Source organism: Scleropages formosus, chromosome 18 (assembly GCF_900964775.1).
Source record: "Scleropages formosus chromosome 18, fSclFor1.1, whole genome shotgun sequence".
Lineage (NCBI taxonomy): Eukaryota > Metazoa > Chordata > Actinopteri > Osteoglossiformes > Osteoglossidae > Scleropages > Scleropages formosus.
The window spans coordinates 3110486-3120463 of NC_041823.1; the positions used below are offsets into that span (position 1 = coordinate 3110486).

Below are 9978 nucleotides of genomic sequence, written 5' to 3' on the forward strand. Positions count from 1 at the left end.
GCTGCTCCTCGCGCCTCCGCATCATCTCCGCACCTTCACGCGGGACCCAGGCTCGCGCCGTCCGGGACCCGACAGGGCGGAGCGGGAGCCAGCGGGAGCCAACGGGAGCCAGCGGGACCCCCCCCCCAAGGACCGTCTCCGCGAGGGAGCGCAGGTGCCCCGCTCATCCCCCGCTCACCCCCCGCTCATCGTGGATCTGTAGCGAAACGCGCACCGGTGGGACCGTCGGAAGTTTCTCCAGCTGTGGAGGAGCTCTGAGGACATGAATCCTGGTGGACTTTCTGCGCCAGCCGAGTGAGCGTGATGATGATGATGATGATGATGATGATGATGATCCGGATGATCCTCTCCTCTGTGTCTTCGAAGAACCTTCTTCACACTGTAGCAAACGGTGGGACTCAGTGACAGCCTCTCGTGAGTGACTTTAAACACAAATGGTGCATTTTTTTATCATATTACTTTCCCCTCACATTATTACTGTACTACTAACAGCAGTTATTAACTCTCTTACTCTTACTTAAAATGACAACTTCAGAATTTTAAAGAGATTTGGAAATGTCTTTTTTTTCCCTGTCCTCTCACTGTAACCTGATTCCTGGAAAGCACATTCCTTCGAAACGGGTAAGATCTTGAACGTTCGGATGTTCGTTTCCGTTTGTCTTCGTTGACCTTTTCAGACCAGAACCCGAACCAGGGAAACATGGAGAACTCGACTCTTCCTGAGAGCGACAAAACGCTGGACAAGTGGAGCCACTACAGCACCCAGTACAAGGTGGTGAGCATCCTGCTGGTGGCTCTGATCTGCGCCGCGGGCATCGTGGGGAACGTCATGGTGATCCTGGTGGTCCTCACGACCAAACACATGCGGACCCCGACGAACTGCTACCTGGTGAGCCTGGCGGTGGCCGACCTCATGGTGCTGACCGCCGCCGGGCTGCCCAACATCGCCGACAGCCTGTACGGCCACTGGGTGTTCGGCTACGCCGGGTGCCTCTGCATCACCTACTTCCAGTACCTGGGGATCAACGCCTCGTCCTGCTCCATCACCGCCTTCACCGTGGAGAGGTACATCGCCATCTGCCACCCGATGAAGGCCCAGTTCCTGTGCACCCTGTCCCGGGCCAAGAAGATCATCATGGCCGTGTGGGCTTTCACGTGCCTCTACTGCGTCATGTGGTTCTACCTGTCCGACACCAAGGAGGAGGCTCACGGGAACACCACCCTCGTCACCTGCGCCTACAAAGTGTCCCGAAACCTCTACCTGCCCATATACTTCACGGATTTTGCCGTTTTTTACGTGTTGCCGCTGGGACTGGCCACCGTCCTGTACGGCCTGATTGCAAGGATACTCTTCCTGAACCCTCTTCCCATGGACCCCAAGGAGAACATCAAGAAGTGGAAGGATAGCAGCTCCCAGACAAGCAAGATGGCTCTGAGGAACTCCAGCTCGTCCAGTAACACCACAACATCCTCGCGGAGGCAGGTAAGAGGGATAGCGGGAGGCTTTACGGAAGCCCCTCTTTATCTAGCAGTCATGAAAAAGGGTATTAAAAACAGGAAACCACGGTGAGCTTATTTATCCAAAGCAACATCTGACCTGTGCCATATTTATGCAGCAGGCTATTTGTGTTGGAGCAATCGGGGAAAGTGTATCTTCAGGGACACCACGGCGGTGGCAGGAAGTGTGGCTCAAACCAGCCGCCTTCAGGTCCAAGTCGTCAACCATTACGCCAGCAGCTTTTAGGAAGATATTTAAAGAATTAATTGCTGGGCTTCTGGGAGATTATACTTAATCACTGTGACTTTTCGACGAACTGCTCTTCAGGAAACGGGGAATGTTTGCGAGGAAGTCCATTAATCTTCATGATACTGCAAGGCAAGATGTATACTCAGTGACACAGAGTTAAAGGTATGATTAGGCGTTAAGGTTATGGACTGCTGTCTTTTCAGAACTATTTGCTATTAATTAATAAATATAATTGCTATTTTTCTAACATGGTAATTTGGTTTTGTCTATTGAGGAAAATTGCATGGAACAGAGCCGAAACATTCAACCATCCATTCATTCATTATCAATAACTGTTTGCCCAGTGCAGGGTCTTGGTGGTAGAAGCCTATCCTGGAGGCGCAGGGTGCGAGGCACGGTACATCCTCTAGGGGACATCATTCTGCGGAGGGGCAAACACACACACACACACACTTTCAGAACCGCTTGTCCCATACGGGGTCGCGGGGAACCGGAGCCTACCCGGTAACACAGGGCGTAAGGCCGGAAGGGGAAGGGGACACACCCAGGACGGGACGCCAGTCCGTCGCAAGGCACCCCAAGAGGGACTCGAACCCCAGACCCACTGGAGAGCAGGACCCAGTCCAACCCACTGCGCCACTGCGCCACCACGCCCCCCTGGGGGGCAAACACACACACTCATTTATAGGCTGTCAAAACATGTCCAGTGAAATATAAATAAATAAGTGCGGTAAAATCTAAGTAAAGGGGATGGTGTATTCTACGTGGCAGTTGTTTGAATGATGTGCCTTAATCGTGTAACATGTCACTAGTGTTTTATACCCACCTCAAAATAGGATTCTTACAATAATTCTATGGATATGTTGTGGAGTCTGTTTGAGTGCATCCTTCTGAGTTTGTCAGGACACGCTGCTTGTTCTTGGTAGTCAAGTCATGCCTCTTCTTCAGTATCTTCTATTGGAGGGGGTGGAGAGCGGATGCAGACCCAGGCTCTGCAGGAATTCCATGTGCCACTCGGCCTGGCATGATGTTGACATGTTGAACACCGTACCACCGCACTGGGGCATACTGGTAATCCATAGGGTAGGGTTACGAACTGCTTCTTCCCTAAACACAGCCTGATGTTTCAGCTTAAGCGGATTCTCTGAAATCCCCTGAAGACGTGTTGAAGGAAAAAGCTCCTCTTCAGACTTGAGCCAAAGGCTGTTGGTCCAGCCTAAGTTTTCAGCTTAAAGTAGATGCCCTGCAGAAGGTGAATGTGTTTTGTCCTGTTGCACAAAGTCGGAAACTATGCAGCTATGATGACAAACTCCGCTGACTACACCCCTCAGACAGTTTGCACTAGAGCATCGCACTCCAGTCTCAGTTCATCAGTATTCATTCGTCCTAATTGGATTTGGTAACGCAGTGTTATCGTAGAAGGATTGTTTGCTTTGTAATTGGACTGTCTCGATGGATTAATGCTTTCGTTCTCAGTGCGTCAGATAAATTACGCTTTTTACTAATTGACAATAATAAGACTTTCCCAGCCCATTCAACCCATTTTTCTTTTCACAATAGCAACATTGGCACGATAATGTTTCATGTTTCTCCGTTTGTACGTCATAATTTAAATGTAATGGCCACCCATCAGTAACCGTGTGTCCTAAATCATGGCTGTAGTGGTCCGGAGCCTATCCCACTAGTATAGGGTGCGAGGCGGGGTACACCCTGGATGGGATGCCAGTGTATCACAGGGTGGTCTCGCACACACACACACACACACATACACACACACACACACACACAGACGCACACAGAAATTTTGTTACCATTCACCTGAAACGTGCCTATGGAGTGTGGGAGGAAACCAGAGCACCTAAAGGAAACGCATACGAACACAGGGAGAACATGTAAACTCCACACAGAATGAGTTAGATTCAAACCCATGTTCAAATCAACATTTATGTAAGTGTGAAGTACCACTGCTCCCCTTATATGTACATTTAATATTACTGCGTCCTTTGCTTGTACTACTGGACACATTTTCACATTGTGTTGCTTTTATTGAAAATTATGAAAGAAGTTTTGCTCATTTTGGTTTTTTGCTGTCTACATGCTGACTATAGCTTATATGTTTCTTAACAGTATGCTTTAAAGATAGAAATGAAAAATATTTAGTCTAAAGACATTCTTATTCATAACTACAATATTTCACAAAATAGCTAAATTATATTTTAACCACCATAACTTACAGTGTGAGGTTTGTACACTGAGATGTTTATAACATGTGGCACAGCGAGTAGCACTGCTGCCTCACAGTGCCTGGGTGGTGTGAGAGGGCATGGGTTTGATCCCCACTCAGTCTGTGTGGAGCTTGCATGTTCTCCTGTTGTCCCCATGGGTTTCCTGTGGGTGCTCTGGTTTCCTCCCACACTCCAAAGACATTCTGTTCAGGTTCCCCCATAATGTGTGAGTGACAGAGAGTGTGTGCGTTCCACTGATGTATGGATGAGTGACCCAGTGTAAGTAGTGTATCTAGCAGTGTAAGTCACCACAGTGAATAAGGTGTGTGGACTAATAACACTACACAGAGTTCATTGTAAGTTGCTTTGGAGAAAAGTGTCTTCTAAATAAATAAATGTGTAACAGTTTACCCATTTAATACAAATGGGTGATTTTCACTGTTTCGATTCTGGGTTAAGTACTTAGCTCAAGGGTCCTAGAGCAGGAGATTGGATTCAAACCCCAGTACTTTACTTGCAATGCAGCAGCTCTAACCACGGCGCCACCTGCTGCTTCCAGATTAGCCACTTGACTCTTCGAGAAGTAATGTGGCTATTTTGACCGTAGGCTGCAGCAGAAGCTCCTTTCCTGGGATATGAACTTAGCCCAACACCACCGGGTAGTTGCTGGGCATATCATCTGTGTAATCTTTTAACAAGTGATGGATTTTTTTTCCTTTATGAACTCCAATTAAAAACTAGAAAGACTATACAAATACCCAACTCACACACTGGGGCTGAAACCACTTTTCCCAAACGGGGTCGCAGTAAACCAGAGCCTAACCCGGCAACACAGGGATCGAGGCTGGGGGGGGGGACACACACCCAGGACGGGACACTAGTCCATCACAGGGCACCCCAAGCAGGACTCGAACCCCAGACTCACCCCTGCGCCACCGTGCCCCCCTCAATACCCAACTTGACATTTACAAACAAGACACCCACAATACCAAAACACAACTCAGTATACTCAACAAACAATATCATAGAAAGTTCAATAAATAGTCACAAAATCAAACATTAAACACCAGTTAAAACATCAGATACCAGTCACGACAACTTTGCTTCAATGCATCACAATCATCGTCCGACTACAAAAATTCCACAACTGATACCTTCAAAAGCACAACTACACAGTATCAGTACTCCAAGAAACCATCGGGCTCCAGCAAAGCACTCTTGACTTTCAGTATCAGCTATCAATATCATGTTTTAAAATCACCCTATAAATAAAGAAAAACTAAATTACATGCAACAATAAAACATTATTATTAAACATCGACAATAATAAAAAAAATCAATACAATTAATAACGTCTTATCGACAAGCGATGGATACTGAGGTGTCCTTCTCCATGCTCCAGGTGACGAAGATGCTGGCCGTGGTGGTGGTCCTCTTCGCCCTCCTCTGGATGCCCTACCGCACCCTGGTGGTGGTCAATTCCGTGCTGGACCAGGCCTACCTGGACACCTGGTTCCTGCTCTTCTGCCGCAGCTGCATCTACCTGAATAGCGCCATCAACCCGGTCATCTACAACGCCATGTCGCAGAAGTTCCGCGCAGCCTTCCGGCGGCTGTGGCGCTGCGGCGCCGGCCTCGGGGGGCACCGCTCCGAGAAGCCCGTCGCCCGCAGCGTGGCGCTCACCTACAGCGTCGTCAAGGAGACGTCCAACGAGGAGAGCCCCGATCACCTGACCACCGAGCTGGACGACGTGGTCCCCGGCGCCAGCTTCGTCGGCAGCGGCGAATCGTCGCCCTGCCACTCTTTCCTTTCCGGCAAGGTCGCTTTCGGTGACGTGTGACCCCAACCCATACACACGCTTCTCCTTGGGGACTGTCCATTGCCCACAGCTGACCAGTGACACTGCTACTGTAGTGCGAACACAGGCCGTCTTACCCAGCTATCACCTGTATGTGTACAACATGTAGAATCAGTACTTATACACCATTTCCCCAAGGTCTCCAATCAATACGGAATCACTGATGATCAAAATTAATATTCGTTTGTCAAGTCTGCAGGCTGCGCGCCGTAGATGTCTCCTTTGGGGCAGTCTCAGCAATGGTGACCTAGAACAAAACACCTGCACAGGTGTTCCACCAGCTGCGCAAATAGACGCTCGACACAAGTGAACTTTCACCGTATCTGTGTTTTCATATCTATTTTAAAGATGAACAAAGCCTAGCGCGTCAAGTCGGCTTGTGCTTATGGGTTATATATTGCTGTGCGTGTTTATGTGTCCAGTTGGGGCTATTTTTTTTTTTGAAAGCGCTGTTTCTATTTGGCACACGTCCTAATTGGAAGAGCTGAACATTTTACTTTCTTTTCCCATCCGTGGTTGACGTGCAGAGACAAAATTCATCTGTAATACTGAGTACTGTTTCTTTAAGAATATTACTGTGGTTGTAAGTTATGGCTGTTAAATATGTACTGAACCCATCTCTATGTCAGGTGTATGTTTTTAACAATCCAGTCTGACTCGCTCTGTGACACCTCGTACAAGGTGAACATGGTAGAACAGTGTCCGTACTTTCTGGACCCCCCCCCCACCTTCTGACCACACGTCATCACCGTGTCTGTGATGTTGGGCATCGACCCTCCCTCCAACCTGGGACCAACTTAGGGTCGCGTGGTGATCAGGTCCCTGTCTCACCCCTTTGTCATTCACCATTTAGCACCCTTGTTGGTCCATCAGCTATGACTCCATGCGATGTGGTAGGAAGGAGACCAGACTCCCACACAAGATACACAGTCCCTTTTTTGCATCCTTCCACGCTGCAGTCTCTTCAGCACATTTACATAAGATTTGCATTGATTTAATTAAGAGATGCTTTTCTAAATGTGATATATAACTCAGCATAAACAAAGTGCATCAAGACCAGATTTAGAGTTTTGGACAGACACACACATTTTCAGAACCGCTTGTCCCATACGGGGTCGCGGGGAACCAGAGCCTACCCGGTAACACAGGGCATAAGGCCGGAGGAGGAGGGGACATACCCAGGACGGGACGCCAGCCCGTCGCAAGGCACCCCAAGCGGGACTCGAACCCCAGACCCACCGGAGAGCAGGACCCGGTCCAACCCACCGCGCCAACGCACCCCCTTGGACAGACACATGACTGTCAAAGTGTGGTCTGTTTTACCAAAACCACCGTTCTTGCTGACAAACATTTCAGAGCAGCTGAGTTTACAGCTGATTGGAAGAACAGAGGTCATCGTGACATGTAGGTCTATGTTCTGAGATCAGGGGAGAAGCAGGTCTGTAAGAGATGGGAAGGATTCAGCAGCTCTGAGGGACAGAGGGAGCTCATTCCACCACACTGAGACCAAGACTGACACCCTACTGACTTCTGATTTTGGACCCTCGCAAGTGGGACCACCAAGCTGCCAGAGATAGAAGAGCACAACGCTCTTGCTGGGCTGTAGGGCGCGATCAAGTCCTCTAGGTATCGGCATGCAGATCCTTTGACTGTCTTGTCGGCCAGAACTACATGTTGAACTTTATGTAGTAGGAAGCGAGTGGAGAATGATGGGAACTCTTTAGCAGGTCAAACACGACCCGCAAAGTGGTCTTCTGAATCAGTAAGTGAACGTTTGAGGGTAAGAGGGACGTATATGGCATTTGTGGTTGGGGATCGAAGGATGATGATGAGCTGCCAGGGTGCTGGATAGATTGGATCTCTGAGAACCTTTTTCTGGAACTTTCCACAGCTGAACAGAGAATGAAAGACTAATGCTGGAGCCACCGATACTCTTTTCACCATGAGCTAGAGACTCGCTGTGCGACTGCCCACCCACATCGAGTCAAACTGCAGACTGGTGCCGAGGATAAAGGTGGCTTGTCAGGAAAATAATGCTCTGAGCGGACGTGCGAAATAGGTCAAGAGAGTATGGCGCGCTCACCTCGACACCGGTGTGCGAAATGGACATGGGCCCGAAGCCCCTTTCTGCCCCACTGCCTGCCTACATCCATACAAAGCGCTGTGCCTCCAAGATGCGCCCCCTGCTGGACGCTTCTCGAGGCTGCCGTTTCCCGGTCTGGCAGCGTCGATGTTTTCGATTCCGGTTAAAGATACCTTGTGCAGGGATTCAAGAGCAGATCCCCACAGCTGAGCTCCTAAGACATTTCGCCCCCTGGTGTCACCAAAGGAGAAGGCGAACGAGACGCGGAGGATCGGTGCGGCGAACACGGACCCCCGCTGATCAGTACCAGCCTGGACGAAACACGTGGCTGCGTTAGACGGGGATAAAATGTTTCCTCCGAACTCTTGACCTTTTATTGACTCCGCACGAGCATTGTCTATAAATAATATTTATCTGAATTCAGACCCTCTATCAATGTCACATGCTGTTTGGGGTTCCCTCTCAGACAGGCTTCTCGGACCTCAGGCAGTGAAGAATTGACCATGTGCACGGAGCAAAATCAGCAAAACAATATTCAAACCAGCTGGCAAGCCTTTAACAGCGGAATAGTGTAGCCTTGCGATACGTGCTTTTTTCCCGCAGATAAATATGAATCTTGGAGGCAACCATTCGATTTCCTTGTATTGTGTTATGTGGCACAGTGTAAAAATCTGATGTCACCATTTGCATACGAGAGGGAATTGTCCCAAAGCTATTGGTAAAGTAATTAAAATGGTAATGGGTTAACGGCAATAAATCTGTCACAATGATGCGACATAACGTACGTATGGAGAAGAAGGCCTCGGGACCGCGGTGCCGCGCTGTTGAGATGTTTGTCTGGGTGCCGTGTGCTCTTTAAAATTATTTTTAAATGGTTGCTCTGTGATTTTCCTGCCAGAGTGATTGAGGAGCGCAGTTTAAATGTGCTCTGCGCCTACACCACCAAACCGTAGTATTTGCACAAAGGATAAATCAAAGCTGAATTAATAAAGACGAATACCGACAGCGCGGCCGAGCGAACGCAGACGTGTCGAGGGCCGCGGCTGCTTAGAAACAGCCGCTCGCTCCTAAATATCTACACACTCAGAAGTAAAGGTCATTAAAACACTTTTGGTGACGACCAGAGCGGAACAGTGTTTGCAGTATCGTCCCTTTTAATCCCATTTAAAGCTAATACGGTTTTCGACCCGTGATGTTCCTTGTAGAATTTATTATCCGTTGATGCGCCCATCAATCCGAACCTTGAGCCCGACACCCTCAGGCACCGACACGGGTTCGACGTCGACTCGATGCCGAATCTCCTCCGAGGAATTGTACAAACGAAATGAATCTTTCATTTTCTGTTAATTAAGATATTAATTACTCTTGATTGAACTTATTTTAAGTTAATATTCTTTCTTCTAGTCATTCAGTGATTTCCTTTTAAATCAGTAACCTTTATATTTCTCTTCTTTATTTGAGTAATTTAATTATTTTTCATTATGAAAATTAGACTTTCACGCAAAGACGGCCGCTGAGAGAAGGACAACTTTGGGTGAATGTTGACCGAACATATATAGCGGATTGATGAAGGGCCAATGAATCTTCACGTGATCTCGAGGGACGACCGGTGAATAGAAGGTGAGTCTTGAAGCGGTACGGGGGGGTTCAACGTTCTCATTGACAGGTGCATAAGCTTCTAGGATTTTGCACAGTTTTCAACCACACGTTGCGCAATGTTGTGTTTGCGTGGGGTCGCCTCGCCGGGCATTGTGGTCGTTCTCTGTTTTCCAGTATTTCGGGGAAGCTCGGGCCCTTCTGGCCTAGCGCGGAGCAGCTTCTTTCAGTGGATGGAGTAATTACGTTTTTTTGTGCTCCCCCCGCCGTGCTGTTCGTGGCTTCACTCACTTGAAGACTGTGTGCAAATTTGCAAATTCGTGGCGTGTCAGAAGAAAACAGCACCGGAATTATGTTCCCCGCATCACGGTGTCGCGGTGAGACTCTTCATTTGTACAAGCGATTGCCATTTAGTCACGCTGTTCTCCCCCCAGTCGCTCAGTGCATTTTAAAGAGATCTCATCCCCCT

General features: G+C 48.5%; 1 protein-coding gene across 1 annotated transcript; it reads left to right on the forward strand.

The window, feature by feature from the left end:
* Positions 1-326: 326 nt before the first annotated feature.
* On the forward strand, positions 327-5812 carry LOC108940573 (thyrotropin-releasing hormone receptor-like). The gene is made up of 3 exons (XM_018762818.2): positions 327-391; positions 678-1483; positions 5375-5812. The coding sequence occupies exons 1-3, from the start codon at positions 328-330 to the stop codon at positions 5810-5812; spliced, it is 1308 nt and encodes a 435-aa protein (XP_018618334.2). The 5' UTR covers position 327.
* The last annotated feature ends 4166 nt before the right edge of the window (positions 5813-9978 follow it).

Bases quoted from the DNA above. Each gene is read 5' to 3' on its own strand.
- LOC108940573 (XM_018762818.2), top strand. From the start codon at position 328: ATGATGATCCGGATGATCCTCTCCTCTGTGTCTTCGAAGAACCTTCTT. The intron at 392-677 runs GTGGGACTCAGT...TGACCTTTTCAG, and splicing joins TCTTCACACTGTAGCAAACG to ACCAGAACCCGAACCAGGGA. The intron at 1,484-5,374 runs GTAAGAGGGATA...TCCATGCTCCAG, and splicing joins CAACATCCTCGCGGAGGCAG to GTGACGAAGATGCTGGCCGT.